The sequence below is a fragment of the Protopterus annectens genome, chromosome 1.part0 (assembly GCF_019279795.1).
Source record: "Protopterus annectens isolate FY-2018-M chromosome 1.part0, PAN1.0, whole genome shotgun sequence".
Taxonomy (NCBI): Eukaryota; Metazoa; Chordata; order Ceratodontiformes; family Protopteridae; genus Protopterus; species Protopterus annectens.
Genome location: NC_056725.1, coordinates 1,434,472,317 through 1,434,491,609, shown reverse-complemented (window position 1 = coordinate 1,434,491,609; position 19,293 = coordinate 1,434,472,317). Strand labels below are relative to the sequence as shown.

Here is a 19,293-nt window from a genome sequence, read left to right as displayed (position 1 = left end):
TTGCTTACCTCTGGAAGCAGTTGGGGTGGGTTGTTTCTCTCTGCACCAGGCTGCCTGGCAATTTATTACCACCGACCGTTGGGTGCAGAGTATAATCACCAGAGGTTACACCATTCTCCTTTCTTGTCAGCCAAATTTTGTAAGGAAACTTCCTGGCGTTCCACCCAGTCAAAAGGAAGAAGCAGGCTCAGAATTTATAAAGCGGTCTCAAAAAAGTCATCCAATCAGTCACACCAGACCAGTGCGGATCCGGATTTTACTCTTGATTCTTTTTGGTGCCGAAAAAGACAGGGGACTGGAGACCCATTTAGGATCTCAGCAGCTTAAACAAGTCTTTCACTTAAACCAAATTCCAGATGGTCAAAGTAAAGTCCATTATTCCTTTTTTGAGAGAACGCGATTGGATGTGCTGTGTAGATTTCCAGGATGCGTATTACCACATCAAGATGGACAAATGCTCCACGAGTCAGCTTTCTTCTGGCTAGGGGCCAGTCATTATCAATTCCATGCCCTGCTATTCGGTCTGTCTACAACCTCCAGAGTGTTCACAAAATGCATGGCACTGGTAGCAGCTCACTTGAGACTAAAAGGATTCCGGGTGTTTCCATATCTAGACAACTGGCTCCTCACCGCCCCACCGAGCATTTTGTGGTAACAGCACTGCGTTATACTCTCTCTCTGGCATAATTGTTGGGAATAACACTACATTGGGAGAAATCAAACCTTACTCCTACACAACAGAGTTCATTGGAGTAGTGTTCAGTACTCATTCCTGTCTGGTATCACTTCCAATCCACAGATTTCATCGATTGAGGCTTCAACTCTGGGTGATACTCTCAAACAAAAGTCTCAGCAAGGGAAGTTCTTCAGGCCTTAGGCTCTATGGCAGCTTCAGTCCCAATAGTGCCTCTAGCAAAGCTACATATGCGGATCCTGCAATGGCTCCTTATTTGTCAGTGGTTCCCATACTATCACCCCCTCTGTTACCAGATTCGAATAACCAACTCCTGCAGACAGGACCTCCTTTGGTGGATGAGACCAGATGTAGAACTTTGGAGTCACCCATTTCAGTCTCCTCAGCCCACAGCCATTGTGACCATGGATGCTTCCCTGATCAGGTGGTGTGGGGGGGGGCATTTCCACGGAAAGACTGTCCAAGGCATGTGGTCCACCTGCATATCAGTGATGTTCTTCGTGCATACAGCTGCAGTCATAACAGATGGGTTCTCTTGCCGTCAGGCGGGTCCTCGGTCAGCTGAATTCCAAAGTCTAGGTCCGGCATCGGTTGTCGTCGCTTTCTTTTCTGACGTCAGTGCGACAGGGGTACATAAGACACAGCCGACGCCATTTTCTTCAGTCTTTTTTGCCGCTCGGTGCCCGAAGCAGAAGCAGTTCTCAAGTGCCGGTCGGCCAGCACCTGAAATTACGAAAATTTGGAAACCGAAGTCTTTAAAGCTAAGTACTCTGTTGGGGAAACTTTTCTTGCCTCAGACTGATGTCAGACAAAGTTAACAATTGTATTTCTTGTGGGAAGCAAATACCGCATAAGGATTTCCATTCCCTCTGTATACCTTGTTTAGGCCCAGACCACGACGTCTCGGCTGTCACTTTTGTGCTACTTTCAATAAACGCACTATTAAGCGTCGGGCGGAGTTCGCCCAGCACTTTTTTGGTAAAGCTTTTAATTATAAAATGTCGTCGGAGACTCCGACTACTGTTTTGTCCAAAAAACACAAGGAGAAAGACCGACACGCGAGGTCTGCGGTCTCCACCGACACCACGCCAAAACCGGCTACACGTGGTCCGGTTCTCAGCGAGGCGCCTACGCAGCCCCTGACTACCGACGACACTTCTCTGGCGGTGTCTTCTGTAACCGAGACCGCATGTTCCTTGGCCCATACCCTGACTACAGCTACCGAAGCCACTGTGAGTATTGAGCCTCTTAATGTGGACAGGTCCACTTCCACCCATGGTGTCTTCAGACCTTCATCTTCCTTTTCCATAAAGGCCCTTTACTAAGTCTAAATCAGCCATGCATTCCAAGAGGCCTGTTGCACAGGGCCCATCTCCAGGCCCCATGCCTAAAAAGCAGATGCTCAAAATGGCTGAGGATTTAATTACTCTTATCAGGGGTTCCTCCGACAAGAGACCCAGAGTGGAGGAAGATTCTCCTCTTCTGACCAGGGCTCCATTATTTCAGAACATTCTGATGAAGAGGAACACTGCATCCCCTTTGAAGATTCTGATGCAGAGCAGTCCATTCTTTCTGTATCCCCAGAGGATTTTTCTTTCGGGAAACCTTGCATACCTTGAGGGAACACTTCCATTGGGAAGGCCAAGATTTTTCAGATTCCAAGAAAAGGCTTAGGAATTTCTTTGCTACCTCAGCACAGACCTCTGGCGATACCTCCTGTCTTGGACATACTTGATGATGTTTACTCGAGGCTTGCCTTAATCCGGATTCCCTGCCTCCTGCCCCAGTCAAGCCTGATAGGTACTACAGAGTTCCTAATTCACACCAATTTCTTTACAAAAGCCATAATGCTGACCCTGAAACCATTTCTCAAGGCCCCAACGGAATGAAGGCCTCTACTGCTAAGAATCCATTACCTTCCGAGAGAGTCTAGATCCTTAGAAAGGTGGGGAAAAAAGGTATATACCTCGGCCACCCTAGCCATGAGGGCCTTAAATTGTCAGTTCCATATGCTTAAATATCAGCAGTTTCTGTTATCACAATTAAGGAATAAAATGTCACAACCTGAACAACCAGATTTGAAGGAGTTGCAGGATATGATGCATAGTGCAGAACAAGTGGGTAAACGCACCTTACAATGTGGCTATGATGTTCTAGAGGCCTCAAGTAGAGCTGCTGTTACAGGATCAGTCATTCAGAGACATGCCTGGCTTAGGGAACAAACCTTGCCTGATCATGTTAAAGCTAAACTACTAGATGCTCCTTTACAAAAGGATGTATTATTTGGTACTAATGCTGAGGAGATACTACGGAAAATGGAAGAAAAAGCTAAATCTCTGCAAACTGTCAAAGCTTTTCTACAGGTACAACCACCACGTTTTAGCAGAAATTGGCCTTCAAAAAACTGGTCCTTTCCAGCCACGGACAAGCCCCAAAGAGGTAGATACAGGCGCACAAGGGGCAGAGGACAATCTCAAGGATCATATAGAGGTAGACAATGGCAAACTCCAGCACCAAGAGGTGCCGAAGACAGTGCACAACAATACAGGAAACAAACCCAGTGACTTTCCCCTTTGCATGCCAAGCAAGGCTCAGGTGCCAGCACCCTTGGGAGGAAAGCTGGCTTTTTTTTCAAAAAATTGGCATATTGTCACAAAAGACAAATGGATCATGGACATTATAAACAGAGGCTACAGATTTCATTTTCACACTCTTCCAAAAATGAGAGGCATGCCGAACCTGCCACACAATCAAAGGGCAGAGGCTCAAATACAAATTTCAAAGCTCATGGACATGAAAGCTATTCAAGAGGTACCTACTCACGAACAAGGTCAAGGTTTTTATTCCAGACTATTCCTGGTACCAAGGAAGGGAACCGATTAGAGACCCATTTTGGACTTATCCATCCTAAACACATTTCTACTCGTACCAAAATTCAAGATGCTCACCTTACAGCAGCTTCTTCCCATGCAGGGCAAGGAGTCTTGGCTGGTAACATTGGACCTCAAGGAGACATACCTGCATGTCCCAATCAGACAAAGCTGCAGAAGATACCTCAGATTTCTTGCAGGTTCAATCCACTATCAATTCTCTGCATTGCCCTTTGGCTTATCTGCTGCGCCCAGAGTATTCACGAAATGCCTGGCATCAGTAATTGCCTACTGCAGACTTCAAGGGATACAAATTTACCCTTATTTGGACTATTGCCTGATCCAAGCGGACAGCAAACACATACTTCTGGAACATCTGGCTTATGTAACACGGTTATTGAATTCTCTGGGATACACAGTCAACAAAGAGAAATCCAGGCTAACATCATCTCAGAAAATAATTTTCCTAAATTTTCCTGGGTGCCAACTTGGACACAAACACCCAGATGGCCTATCTTACGCCAGAAAAACAGGGGCAACTAACTCAGTACTTCAAGATGCTAGCAAATTGTACCAGGCTAACTGCAAGGAAATTCCTGCAGGCTCTGGGCTTCATGGCATCTTGCATTCTTCTAATCCCATGTGCAAAGTTGCATATGAGAAAACTTCAATGGTACCTAAAAAAACTATGGTCTCAACACAGCCACAGTTTGGAAACAATAATACCACTAATTCCATGTTTGCAAAATGAATTTCTATGGTGGGCCCAAGCATGCCAAACAAACACAGGTCTACCATTCTGCAAGCCTCAAGCAAATCAAGTCATCACAACAGACGTCTCAGACTACGCCTGGGGGGCACACATGACAGACAGGTGCATTCAGGGCAAATGGTCCCAAAAGGAAAAGCACCTTCACATCAATCAAAAGGAAATGCTAGCGGTGATAAATGCAATTACAGCTTTCAAGGACCTCCTGCATCCAGGGCAATTATTGATAAGAACAGACAACACCACAGTAAAGTGGTACATAAACAAACAAGGAGGAACACATTCATACCCCCTGTGCAGGCTGGCCATGTCACTTTTGAACATGGCTCTGGAATGGCAAATCGAGCTTCAAGCACAGTACCTGCCAGGTTTGGAAAACACGCTGGCAGACAATCTAAACAGTAATATGACAGACCCGCACGAATGGAAGTTGCATCCTCAAGTGTTTACAAAGATAATCCATGCGTGGGGAAGGCCAGACATAGATCTCTTTGCCTCCCACTGGAATCATCAATTGACAAAATTCTGCTCAAGGACATTTCATCCAAAGGCCTGGAGAGTGAACGCCCTTTCTTTCAGTTGGGCAGCACGTACAGTTTACGCCTTCCCACCTTTGCCTCTACTGCCCAAGGTGCTCTTGAAAGCAAGAGCAGACAGACCAAAGATGATACTGATTGCTCCAGACTGGCCAAGACAACACTGATACCCACTCCTGAAGAGCTTAACACATTCTGCTCCCTGGACCCTACCTCTAATGCCTCTTCTCCTGACTCAGCACAGCTACAAGACTCTTCACAGTCAGCTGAAAACACTCAATCTGGCTGCATGGAAAATTCCTTAACACCACAACAGACCCTGCTCTCCAAGGAGGTGCAGGATGTCATTTTGGAGGCCAGAAGGCCATCTACTAGAAAAGCTTACTCAGCAAAATGGAAACGGTTTTGCGCTTGGAATGAGGAAAAAGGGCCAGGATCCTAGAAAACTGAATTTGCCTCAGATATTACAGTATCTAGCTGAGCTGTTGAACAGTGGACTTTCTTTTTCCTCCATCAAAATCCATGCCTCAGCCATTTCTGCAGAATACAACACTGATCCACCCTTATTCTCTCACCCACTCTTAAGGCAGTTCCTCAGAGGGACTAAGACTATATGACCTCCAAGGAAACAACCAATACCAGCCTGGGATCTTAATTACATTCTAGAAAAATTAACATTGCCTCCCTTTGAACCAGCTGCCTCAACAGATTTGCAATATTTGTCCTGGAAGACAGCTTTCCTTCTGGCTATTACCTCAGCTCGTAGGGTCTCGGAACTACAAGCCCTCATGGCTGTGCAGCCCTTTCTCATCTTCCATCAGGACAGGGTTTCCCTACGAACCAACCCGTCATTTATGCCTAAGGTAGTATCCAGGGTAGCTTTAAATCAGGCCATACACTTACCTACCTTTTACCCCAATCCTCAAAACAAAGGGGAAAGGCTGCTACATTCCTTAGACATCCATAGACAGCTACGTTACTATTTGGACAGAACAAAGCCTTTCAGGAAATCAGAACTCTTTGTGTCCTATGCTGTAGGAGCTCAAGGGAAGCCAATTTCCAAACAGACAATTTCAAAATGGATAGGCCACTGCATACGGTTTTGTTACTCCTTTCATGGTAAATCTGTACCTGCAGGCATCAGATCCCACTCCACAAGGGCCACAGCTACCTCTGCAGCCTTCCTCAGAGGAGTCCCTACCAAAGATATTTTGGAGGCAGCCACTTGGAGTTCTGTGCATACCTTCACTAAACACTACCACCTACCTTTATACTCCGAAACTAGAGCAGGCTTTGCCACTGCTGTGTTGTAGGGCATTCTGGCTCCCCCCAGTTCCACCTAGTGCCTACCACCCTGTGCATAGCTTTGGGATTCAACCATCTGTTATGACTGCAGCTGTATGCACGAAGAACATAGTACAGTTTTGTACCTACCATAAATGTAGATGTTCGAGTGCTAATACAGCTGCAGTCCAGGTTTCCCTCCCTCCTTCCCCTCTGGGTACAGACCTAGTGGCTAACTCCTCATCTTCCAACCTTATTGGGTTATCCTTCTATGGTGTATTTGCTTGCAACTACTGATTTTTGATTATATTGCATTGCTTGATTATATAATATATAAATAAATATATATATATATATATATATATATATATATATATATATATATATATATATATATATATATATAGCCTTCCTTCTGGGGGCACCTGACATCTGGGGCAAGAAAGACTGAAGAAAATGGCGTCGGCTGTGTCTTATGTACCCCTGTCGCACTGACGTCAGAAAAGAAAGCGACGACAACCGACGCCGGACCTAGACTTTGGAATTCAGCCGACCGAGGACCCGCCTGATGGCAGGAGAACCCATCTGTTATGACTGCAGCTGTATTAGCACTCGAACATCTACATTTATGGTAGGTACAAAACTGTACTTTTTGTAACTGAGAGCTGTGCTCTTAGTGTTGCAGGCCTTCCATTCAGCTCTCCCTTCCGGGACAATTGCAATTCAGTCAAATTATGTCAGCGGTGTGGTATATCAACAAGCAAGGAGGAACCAAGTCCTACCCCCTATGTCGAGAAGCCATGAGAATTTGGCAGTGGGCAATAGCTTCCAACAGCTTTCTGATAGCATGCATATCCCAGAGAGCTCCAACGTGATTGCAGACAAACTGAGCAGATGCATCCTAATGCCTCACGAGTGGTCACACAACCCTGAGGTGGCATCAGAAATCTTCAGCCACTGGGGCCAGCCTTGCTGTGATCTTTTCTCTTCCCCATCCAACAAGTGCAGCAGCTATTTCGCCCTACTTCCCCCGGAGGGGGAGTCACCGACGGATGCTGTGATCCATGATTGGCCCATGGGACTTGCTTATCCTCCCATCCCCCTGATCCCTCAATTTCTAAGGAAAGCTCTTCGGTTGAGATGCAAGGTGATCCTCATAGCCCCATTCTGGCCTCGACAAGTTTGGTTCCCCTTCCTTCAGCCTCACCTACTATACCTGCTGTGGATTCTGGAGACTCTACCAAATCTGATTACTCACCCAAATCTGGCCAGTCTCAAGCTGACAGCTTGGTTTCTCCACTTTCACTAGTAGCCAGGGAAGCTAATCTCTACCCGCCTGTTTGAGACAGCATTCTGGCCTCTCATAAACCATCCACCAGAAGACTATATCAGGATAAATGGAAAAGGTTCTCCATCTGGTCCAAGGATAACATGCTAGACCCGTATTCGGCTCCAGTAACTGCAGTGCTTCAGTACTTGGCTAAGCTTTTTGATAATGGAGTCTCTGCTTCTACCATACGAATACATCTAATGGCAATTTCCAATTTCCAGAATGGTATAGTTGGCACCCCTCATCTCTTTATGCCTTTGCAAGGCTTTCCACAAGGGTACCTCTCATATCAGGTCTCCTGTCAGCCCGTGGAGCCATGGAACCTCACTCTTGTGATTCATTCTTTGACTCAAAAACCTTTTGAACCTGCTGTTAAGTGTGACCTAAAGTTTTTGTCTTGGAAGTCCTTGTTCTTGGTAGCCATCATGTATGCCAGAGGAGTCTCGGAGCTGCAGGCGTTGTCCATCAAGGGGCCCTATCTGGTCTTTCATAAAGACAGAGTATCACTTCGGCCGAATCCTCCTTCCTTCCCAAAGTTGTTTCTGAATTCTCCATAAACCAGACCATTGATCTACCAGCTTTCTTTCCAAATTGTGCCAATAGAGGAGAGTGCTGCCTTCACTCTTTAGGCGTACATAGACTATTGGGATTTTATCTAGACAGGACCAAACCTATCCGTAAATCTGAATAGCTTTTCGTCTCCTTTTGTGGACTCAAAGTGGGAGAGGCTGTTTCCAAAGTTACATTATCAAAATGGCTAAGGGACTGAATTATGTTTTAATGAACCCATGCCAAAAGTTAAAGCTCATTCCATTAGATCTATGGCAACATCTGTAGCTTTCCATTTCAGGGCTTCCATGGATGACATCTGTGCAGCAGCTACTTGGGCTACGCCTTATACCTGTATCAATCATTACAAATTGGACTTCGGCTCATTGGTACTCGGGAATGTTTTTCCATAAGGGTTGCTCATGAACCTCAAGGTAGCTTGGGATTCTGTCCCATCAGTGATGAATGGAAAGAAGATTAGCAACATCAGATAAAGAAGCTATGTCTTACCATAACGTTCCATCTGTGTTGTTCATCTTCTTTCATTCATCACTTCCCGCCCTGCTTCCCCCTCCAAAGGCTCCTGGGGGATGCTTTGGGTCTAAGTAGTGTCCTTAGGGTATTTGCGCAGAAGGGGCCTCAACTTTACTTCGTTTTGTCTAGCAAACTCGATCGTAGGTAACAGGGAGATGGGCATTCTGGGTAGAGACTTAGCTCGAAGGTTTTTTGGCTGGCGCGAGCTTGGTAAAAAGGCCGACTCTGTTCCAAGGCTCGGAACTGAACACACCAGTGATGAATGAAAGAAGATGAGCAACACAGATGGAATGTTATGGTGAGACACAACTTATTTTTTTTATCTGTTTAGGGGCATGGGGAAACAGGGCCCCTTTTAGTAAGCTTGGAAACATTAGGAGTGGAACTACTCCATCGCGGGACAGCAGGCCATCTCATCAGCTTTTGATTTATTTTTCTTATTTACTTTAGTTTGCTGGAGTAGCTTTAGTGCATTCTTGAATTCCGTTCGAGTATGTGTTTGTAATTTGTTTTTGAATCCTGTCAGCTTTACGGCATTCACTTAAATGCATTGATTTGTTTGGTAGTTGGTCAGTTATTACACTGTCCATTTCATCTCTATGTTGTATGTGCACCACACTGCTTTGTATGTGCATTTAAACAACACTCTTGTCTTCTAGTATCATCGCAAAAATTGGACAAACTTAAATTATCTTCTTTGCTTGTATTATCCTTTATTGCTGTGAATTTTTTTTATTGTTTTTATAATCAGATTTATAGACTTAAGTAGTGTATTCTGACTGTATTGTTTTTCATTGAATGGAATGTCATTTTGTTGGATTTACATAAAAAATATATTTTTAAACTTGTGTATGTGTTAAGTAACCCCACTGTATGATCTCTCTTGTAAGAAAAAGTATACATACTGTATTGTGAATCCTTGTTTGCCTTTGGGCCAGATTGACGGGAAAGAGTTTTTAGAATGGCTCCCTTAACTGGATTAAAACAATTTTTCATATCATATTTTACTGTGACAAGAACCTATTAATTTGCCTTTTTGCTTTTCTTTAATAGACCATCCTGTTTCACAGCCCCTTATGGTGCAGAGAAGGCCTGGACATGGTTTCCAAGTAAGCAGTGAAGTAAACTCTGTGCTGTCTCCCCGATCAGAAAGTGGTGGTCTTGGAGTGAGTATGGTGGAGTACGTATTAAGTTCTTCACCAGGAGATAAGTTAGATTCCCGATATCGAAAAGGAGCATTTGTAAGTTACTTTTAAGTACAGTTCAGCACTTTTGAAAGTTGTAGTGTACTTGAAATAACATTTTGAATTTTCTTCATTCAGATTGTATTGACTGACTTGTTGGCTGTTGTGGAGTAATTCCCTGAGCACCCATGATTTAGTCTAATTTATTTTTGCAGTCCATGTGTTTATGGTTAGAAAATGTACTGCATAACAAATAAATATTGCTAAGTTTTTGTTTATTTTACAAAATTTTATTGCACAACAGGATTCCGTTATCCTTTTGTAATACCTTATTGCAGTATACATTGCATTTTGGGTAAGTTATGTGTACATGCTCAAACTTGATAACTTCATGCAGTTTCAGCACCAGACAGCATTTTTGAAAATGTTGGTCCTCAATATTTTTTAATAGTTCTCACAAAAGAGTTGCATTAAGAAATTTACTACAGACTGCATTTTTTTTTAAGTACTGATACTAGTACTGTGTAGCTGTAACATTTCATAATTGGGTTCATACTGTTTTCTGTTGCGTTTGAACAGGTTGTTTGTGAAGTTTTCATGCTCTGGAGTGCGTATTATGTGGCAGTACATAATGGTGCTACATGCCTTACGAGTGAGAGCATATCTAGTCTCTAAACTCAGCAGTTTTCTGCTGCTTTCATTTTTTTTTTTTTTTAATTTACAACAAGAAACATCTTTATTAAATCATCACGTATGATACAGATGAGCATACATTTATGTAAATGAAAACAAACCATATTGACAATTTTAGTTTTGAACACTGTACATCACTTATAATCTGTCCAGTCGTTGTCCGTGAACGTTGCATAGCTCATTCAAATCCTGTTTTCTTTTAAACCTTGTTGCTCTTCTGCATGTATTGTTCCCACAGTTCCCATTTTTCTTATGTAATTTGCTTTTCCCTTTTCTAAAGATCCTAATTCCAGTTGTTTTATCTCCATTACTGTTGTTGTCTTTCGGCTTTTCCCAGTTAGGGGTCGCCACAGCGGAACGCCGGTCCTCTAATGATTGGCAGTAGATTTTGACGAACACCGAGGTGCCAGCTCGATGTTCAACCTTCAACAAAGGCACACCCATTTACGCATGTCTTTCGAATGCCCACCCAACCGCGGGGAGGACATCCAGACTCCACACAGAAGGCACTCCCTGCACTCCAGCCAAGAATCGAATGGGAGAACCTCTTGCTGTGAGGCAACAACGCTTCTGCTGCACCACCGCAGTATATTACTACTACTAGGAAAGTTAGTTTAGACTTTGATTTCCATTTTCTAGTAATTGCTGTTTTAGCAGCCACCATAATTAGACTCAGCAAGGCCTTACTGTGTCTAAGCATTTCTAATTCTGTATCATAGTTCAAAAAAAAAATGTCCTTAGTTACATCAGTTTGCCCACCCAGTATCTCTGACAGAGCAGTCTGCAGGCAATCTTTAAGATGTTCATCGTGTTTCACTGTTGCAGTCAGTACAGTTGGGTTATCCTGCTGGCAGGCTACCCGCAGTCGGCCTGAGTTCCAAAGTCTAGGTCCGGCGTCTGTTGCTGTCGCCTCCTCCCTGATGTCAATGCGCCAGGGGTATAAAAGATGCAGCCGACGCCATTTTCTTCAGTCTTTCTTGCCACGCGGTGCCCGAAGCAAAAGCAGTTCGCAAGTGCCGGTTGGCCGACTCCTGAGATTTTCAAATTCGAATTTCAGATCCAAAGTCTTCATTAAAGCTAAGTACCCTGTTGGTGAAACTTTTTTCTTGCTCCAGACCAATGTCAGAAAAAGTTAATAATTGTATTTCTTGTGGGAAGCAAATACCTCATAAGGATTTTCATTCTTACTGTATTCCTTGCCTAGGCCCTGACCACGACATTGCTAGTTGTTGGTTTTGTGCTAGATTTAACCAACACACTATTAAGTGTCGGTACGATTTTGCATTTCATTATTTTGGCCGAAGATTTAACTATATAATGCCATCGGAGCAACCAACTACCGGAGTTTATAAAAAATGCAAAGAAAAGGACAGGCACCCGAGGTCCAAAACCGACGAGGCTTCTGCTCGGCCTGTCGCCAGTTCACCGGTTCTCAGTGAGGCGCTTTTGCAGCCCTTGCCGCCCGCTACCTCAGAGCCACAGGCCACTTCCGACTCCCACGTGGAGCCAAATAGGCTGCTGGAAACTCAAGGTATTGGACACTCGGAAACTATTCCCTCAGATGGGTCTGGAGCCACTGAGCAGGCATCGGCTTCTGAGGGTGTTTTCAGGCCTACACAGTTATATGTAAAACCAACTTCAGCTTCAAAGGCAAAGTCTAAAGCAGGACGAAAGACAAACAAGTACAGCATTCTCCTGGACAGGCCTCCATGCCTAAAAACAGATGCTTAAAATGGCTGAAGACCTAATTACTTTGAATCATCCCCTTCCTGACAAGAGGCCTAGGCAAAAGATAGATTATGCATCTTCAGATCAGGTTTTCATTTCCTCTGATTCCTCTTCTGACCAGGAATATTCTGTTCCTCCCTATGAGGATTCTGATGCTGAAGAATCTATTCCTTCAGCCTCCCCTCCTGAGGATTATTCATTTGGGGAAACCCTGCATACTATGAGGGAGCATTTCCACTGGGAGAGCCAAGATTATTCAGAATCCAAGAAAAGGCTCAGAGACTTCCTTTTATTGCCTCAGCACAGGCCCCTTTCTATTCCTCCTGTTTTAGACATTGTAGATTATGTAATTTCAGAGTCCGGATAGTCTCCTGACTCTCTGCCACCAGCTCCTGTTAAGCCAGACAGATACTACAGGGTTCCTGATTCACATACATTTCTTTACAAAAACCCTGCTGCAGACCCAGAAACAATCTCTCAGGGTCCCAAAGGGATCAAGGCGTCCACTGCAAAAAACCCTATACCCTCTGATAGGGATTCAAGGGCCCTGGACAGATAGGGAAAAAGATTTAGGCTGTAAGAGCTTTAAATTGTCAATTTCATATTCTTAAATATCAGCAATATCTAATGTCACTGCTTAAACAAAAAATGTTGACAAATTCTGAATGTGCAGAAAACAAAGAAATGCCGGATTTATTGCATGCAGCTGAACAAGTAGGAAAGCATACTTTGCAATGTGGTTTTGATTCTCTAGAGGCCTCTTGTAGGGCCGCTGTTACAGGTTCTGTCATTAGGAGACATGCTTTGTTAAAAGAACAGAATCTGCCCGATCATATTAAAGCAAAATTGTTAGATGCTCCATTACAACATGATACTTTGTTTGGTGTTAAAACAGAAGAGGTTTTGAAGAAAATGGAGGACAAAGCTAAATCTATGCTAACAGTCAAGGATTTTTCTTACAGGTACAGCCTCCCAGATTTAGCAGGAACTGGCCTGCAAAGAATTGGTCCTTTCCAGTGTCAGACAGGCCACAAAGAGGTAGATACAAATGCCCCAGAGGCAGATCACAGCCCCAAGACTCATACAGGCCTAAATAATGGGGGGCTTCAACCTCCAAAAGTGGAGAAGAAAAATCACAGCCATACAGAAAAAAGTCTCAATGACTTTCCCCTGCCAATACCAAGCACTTATCTTCTGGCAGCTCCTTTGGGGGGAAACTAGCACTTTTTGCTCAAAATTGGCATATGATCACCCAGGACAAATGGGTCTTAAATATCATATCCCAGGGCTACAGGTTCCATTTTCACACCCTGCCAAGGCCAAACGGTATGCCAGACCTGCCACATAATCAATGGGCTGAGGCACAAAAACAAGTTTCATCCCTCATGGACATGAGGGTCATTCAGCAAGTACCACAGCAAGAGCAGGGACAAGGATTTTACTCAAGTCTATTCTTGGTGCCCAGAAAGGACAAAACCTGGAGACCAATACTAGACCTGGCTATCCTAAACACATTCCTGGACATTCCAAAATTCAAAATGTTAACTCTGCAGCAGCTTCTGCCCATGCCGGGCAAGAAGGCTTGGCTTGTGACTTTAGACGTAAGAGGCATACCTGCATGTCACAATCAGACAATCATGCAGAAGATACCTCAGATTTATAGCTGGCTCAATGCATTACCAATTCTCTGCACTGCCCTTTGGCTTATCTACTGTGCCCAGGGTCTTCACAAAGTGCCTGGCACCAGTACTTACTTTTTGCAGACAATGAGGAATTCAAATATGTCCTTACTTGGACAACTGCCTTATTCAAGCAGAGAACAAGGACACTCTACTACAGCATCTGGCGTTTGTAAAAACATTACTAGCAGGCATAGGGTACACAGTAAACGAAAAGAAATCAAAACTCGTACCCTCTCAAGAGATAATATTCCTGGGTGCAAGCTTAAATACAACTGTCCAGATGGCTTATCTCATGCCAAACACAGACAACTGACTACTTCTTTCAAAATGTTGGCAACAAAGACCCAGTTATCTGCAAGAACAATTCTGCAGGCTTTGGGCTTCATGGCATCCTGCATTCTGCTAATTCCATATGCAAGACTGCATCTGAGGAAACTTCAATGGTATCTAAAAAGTGTTTGGACTCAACATTGCCACAGCCTGGAAACAATAATTACCCTCATTCCCTGCCTGCAACAGGAGTTTCGATGGTGGGTAAAAGCCTGTCACCACAACATGGGACAGCCATTCACCTTACCCACAGCCAGGCAAACATTGACAACAGATGCATCAGATTATGCCTGAGGGGCCCATATGGCAGGAAGATGTATTCAGGCACATGGTCCGCAAGCCAAATGCATCTACATATCAATCAAAAAGAGAAGCTAGCAGTTCAAAATGCCCTGACAGCTTTCAAGGATCTACTTCATCCAGGACAACTACTGATAAAGATGGACAATACCACAGTCATGTGGTACATAAGCAAGGAGGCACACATTCCTACCCCCTCTGCAGACTAGCCATGAACTTATGGGACATAGCATTGACTTACCAAGTATATCTGCAAGCACAATCCCTGCCAGGAAGGATAAATACTCCGGCAGACAAACTAAGCAGAAACCTAATGGATCCCCACGAGTGGAAATTGGATCCACAAATTTCAGCATAACAAGGAACTGGGGATGCCCGGACATAGACCTATTTGCCTCTCCTCACAGTTGCCAACTACAAAGATTCTGCACAAGGACCTATCACAAGCAAGCATGGAAAGTGGATGCTCTATCTTTCAGCTGGAAAAACCTAACAGTGTATGCCTTTCCTCCTCTGCCTCTCCTCACCAAGGTACTCCTCAAGGTCAGACAATTGAAGCCAAAAATGATTCTGATTGCCCCAGACTGGCCCCGCCAGCACTGGTACCCAATCCTAAAGAGCTTGTCCCAATGCCCAGCTTGGACACTACCTTAAATTCCTCACTTATTGACTCAACAAGACAGTCAGATACTGCACAGCTTACTCAGGACCCTAAACCTGGCAGCATGGCGGATAATGTAGCCATTCAAGACACACCTCTTTCTAAAGCAGTTATGGATGTTATTTTGGAGGCCAGGAGGTCTAGTACCAGAAACTTCTATGCAGAAAAATGGAAGAGATTCTGTGCTTGGAACCCAGGCACAAGATATTGACACTATTGTTCCAAATATTCCTCAGATTTTGCAATACTTAACTGAAATGCTGGATAATGGCCTTTCCTTTTCATCCATTAAAATTCATGCCTCTGCCATTTCAGCTCATTACAGTACAGAACCACCTATTTTTTCTCATCCATTACTAAGGCAGTACCACAGAGGGGCCAAAAACATAAGACCCCCAAGGAGAGCACCAATACCTACATGGGACCTCAACTATGTCTTGGAAAAACTTACACTGCCTCTCTTTGAACCAGCCTCTGCAGCTGATATAAAATTATTTTCCTGGAAAACAGCTTTGCTCCTAGCAATAACCTCCACTAGACGAATCTCAGAGTTACAGGCACTCATGGCTGTGGAACGTTTTATCATTTTCCATCCTGACAGGGTTTTTCTGAGGACAAACCCTGCATTTATGCGTAAGGTAGTGACCAGTGTGGCTCTTAACAAACAATTCACTTGCTAACTTTTTACCCAAACCCACAGAATAAAGGAGAGAGACTTCTGCGTTCTTTGGACATTCACAGACAGCTACGCTTCTACTTGGACAGAACCAAAGCTTTCAGAAAGACTGAACAACTTCTAGTAGCATATGCTGCAGGATCACAAGGAAAGCCTATCTCAAAGCAGACTATTTCAAAGTGGATAGGCCACTGCATTCGTTTCTGCTATTCACTGCATGGCAAATCAGTGCCTAAGGGCATTAGGCCACATTCCACCAGAGCAGCAGCCTTCCTCAGAGGAGTACCAACCAAAGACATCTTAGAAGCTGCAACTTGGAGTTCATTGCATACTTTTACAAAGCACTACCACTTACCTCTCTACTCTAAATCCAAGGCAGGCTTTGCCACTGCAGTTCTGCAGGGCCTGATGGCCTCTCCTAATCCTATTTAGCACCAGCCTCCCAACCATAGCTGTGGGATTCAGCCCAATTGTAATGACTGCAACAGTGAAACACGATGAACATAGTACAGTTGTGAACCTACCATAAATGTAGATGTTCAAGTGTATTTACTGTTGCAGTCCAGGTTACCCTTCCACCATCCCCCTTTCTTTTGCTGGGGTTTATCTGTACTTCTCTATTCTGTACAACCTATGTGGTGTATTTTCTGGTAGATGAAGGAAATGTGTCTTTACTGCATATATGTTTATTGACATAATATATTTAGCCTACCCTTTTGGGGGCACCTGACATCTGGGGCAAGAAAAACTGAAGAAAATGGCGTCTGCTGCATCTTTTATACCCCTGGCGCACTGACGTCAGGGAAGAGGCGACAGCAACCGACGCCGGACCAGGACTTTGGAATTCAGGCCGATTGTGGGTAGCCTGCCAGCAGGATAACCCAAGAGTAATGACTGCAACAGTGAATACAATCGAACATTTACATTTATGGTAGGTACACAACTGTATTTTATCTGCCTGCAGGTAGCCCTCAGTCGGCCCGAATAACAGAGACTTAGTATTTCTGCGTCGGTTGCTGTTGCTCCAGGACTGACGTCAGGTCGTCAGGGGTATAAAAACAGGCAGCCAACGCCATTACATCAGTCGTTCTTGCCGATGAGCCCGAAGCAGTTTGCACGAGTGCCGGTCAGCCTCTACCTGAGTTTTCGTTTCCGAATTGAATTCTCCTGAAGCCTTCTAAATCCAAGTACCCCGTTGGGTACACTTTTTTCATGCTCTAACCGATGTCAGAAAAAGTTAATTGTTTTGCCTGTGGAAAGCAAATACCACATTGAGATTTCCATTCTTACTGCGTCAACCTGTTTAGGCCCAGACCACGATGTACCTCGCTGTCGGTTTTATGCCTTACTCAATGCCCGAACTGTTCATCGTCGGGCCATTTTTGTTGCTAAATACTTTTGATGTTCTTCGTGTTTCACTGTTGTAGTCATCAGATTTGGGTTATCTGCTTGCATTAGCCCTCAGTCGGCCTGATTAACAAAGTCTTGGGTCCTGCTTCGGTTGCTGTCCCTTCTTCTGTGACGTTAGGTCATCAAGGGTATAAAACATGCAGCCAATGCCATTTCATTAGTCTTTCTTGCCGTGTGGTGCCTGAAGCAGAAGCAGTTCGCAAGAACCGATGTCAGTAAAAGTAAATAATTGTATTACTTGTGGGAAGCAAATACCTCATAAAATTTTTAATTCATACTGTATTTCTTGCTTAGGCCCTGACCACGACGTACCTCGCTGTCGGTTTTGTGTCTTATTTAAGCCACGAACTAACCGTTGTTGGTATATTTTCGCTTCTAAATATTTTGGTGCTTAGTCCAATTATCCTGATATGTCTTCGGTAAGCCATTCGACTACCGACATTTCGAAAAAATGCAGAGAGAGAGAGACAGACTGCCTAGTTCCAAAGCTGCCGACGACGCTTTTCCTAAGCCAGTCACCAGTTAGCCGGTACTCAGTGAGGCACTTTCGCAACCCCTGATACCGGCTGCTTCAGATTTGCAGACCTCTACTGAGACCCATTTGGAGTCTGGTATGCCCTGAGATGCTTCAACTGTGGAACCTGCAGATGTCTCTACCTTGGATGGGTCCAGAGTCGCTGTGCAGGCACCGGCTTCTGAGGGCGTATTCAGGCCTACTGACTTGCTTATTAAACCGACGCCATCTTCTTCTTCAAGGCCTAAATCTCGAACCATGCCTAGAAAACTGACGCCCAGACCACATGGTCAGGCCTCTATGCCTAACAAACAAATAAGGAAGGCTGAAGACCTTATTACTTTAATCAGGGGAAGCCAGCCTTCCCCCTCTGAGATCTAGGACTGAGTTTGCTTATGATACTTCTGACCAGGATTCTGAATTTTCTGTTTCCTCTGATGAGCAGGATTTACCCTTATCTACCTCTGACGATTCTGATGGAGAGGACTCTGTTCCCTCTGACCCCCCATACCCCCCCCCCCCCGAGGATTTCTTTTTTGGAGAAACCTTGCAAACTCTCAAGGAGCATTTTCATTTGGAAAGTCAGGATTTCTCTGATTCTAAAAAGAGGCTTAGGGATTTCTTACTCTTGCCCCAACCCAGGCCTTTAGCCATACTTCCTGTACTAGACATTGTTGACGATGCCTTTTCGGAATCTAGCTTGGCCCCTGACTCTCTACCTCCTGCTCCCAGAAAACCTGATAGATATTACAGGGTCCCTTATTCTCACAAGTTCCTTTTTAAAAATTCTACTGTGGATCCTGAGACCATTTCACTGGGACCCAAGAGCATTAAAGCTACTACTGCCAAAAAACCTACCCCTTCTGATAGAGACTTCAGGGCGCTTGATAGATTGGGTAAGAAGGTATACACTTCTGCTACTTTGGCCATTAGGGCCTTAAACTGCCAGTTTCATATGTTAAAGTATAAGCAGCATATTACTGGATTGCTTAAACAGTAAATTATGTTGATTCCTGATTTTGCTGAAAATAAGGATTTACAGGATTTACTGCATTCAGCTGAACAAGTTGGAAAACATACTTTGCGATGTGTTTTTGATTCACTCGAGTCATCTTGCAGGGCTGCAGTAACTGGGCCTGTACTTAGAAGGCCTGCTTGGCTTAAGGAGCAATCCTTGCCAGATCATGTTAAAGCAAAATTACTGGATGCTCCCTTAAACCAGGACCACCTGTTTGCCAACAAGGCAGAAGAAGTTCTTAAAAAGATGGAGGAAAAAGTTAAATCTATGCAAACTGTTATTACAAGTACAACCTACAAGGTTTAGTAGGCATTGGCCTTCCAAGAATTGGTCCTCCCCTGCCTCTTCAGACCTTCTCCGTCCAAACCCAGATCCAGCAGAGCTCCCAGGCTTCAGTCCCAGGGTACGCAATGACTTCTTTGTAAAACTTACAAGCACTTCTCAACTGACTGCCCCTTTGGGGGGAAATATTGTTCTTCTTGCAAATAACTTGGATTACCCAGGACAAATGGGTTTTAAATATTGTCTCAG

General features: G+C 44.3%; 1 protein-coding gene across 7 annotated transcripts in view; it reads left to right on the top strand.

Moving 5' to 3' along the window:
• Positions 1–19,293, top strand: part of PUM2 (pumilio RNA binding family member 2) — a 4,949,642-nt gene that overhangs the window by 928,547 nt on the left and 4,001,802 nt on the right. For all 7 annotated transcript variants that reach the window (XM_044067594.1, XM_044067585.1, XM_044067551.1 and 4 more), the window contains exon 5: positions 9,620–9,807. In XM_044067594.1, the coding sequence (XP_043923529.1) occupies positions 9,620–9,807 (188 nt within the window). The remainder of the gene's footprint in view (positions 1–9,619; positions 9,808–19,293) is intronic.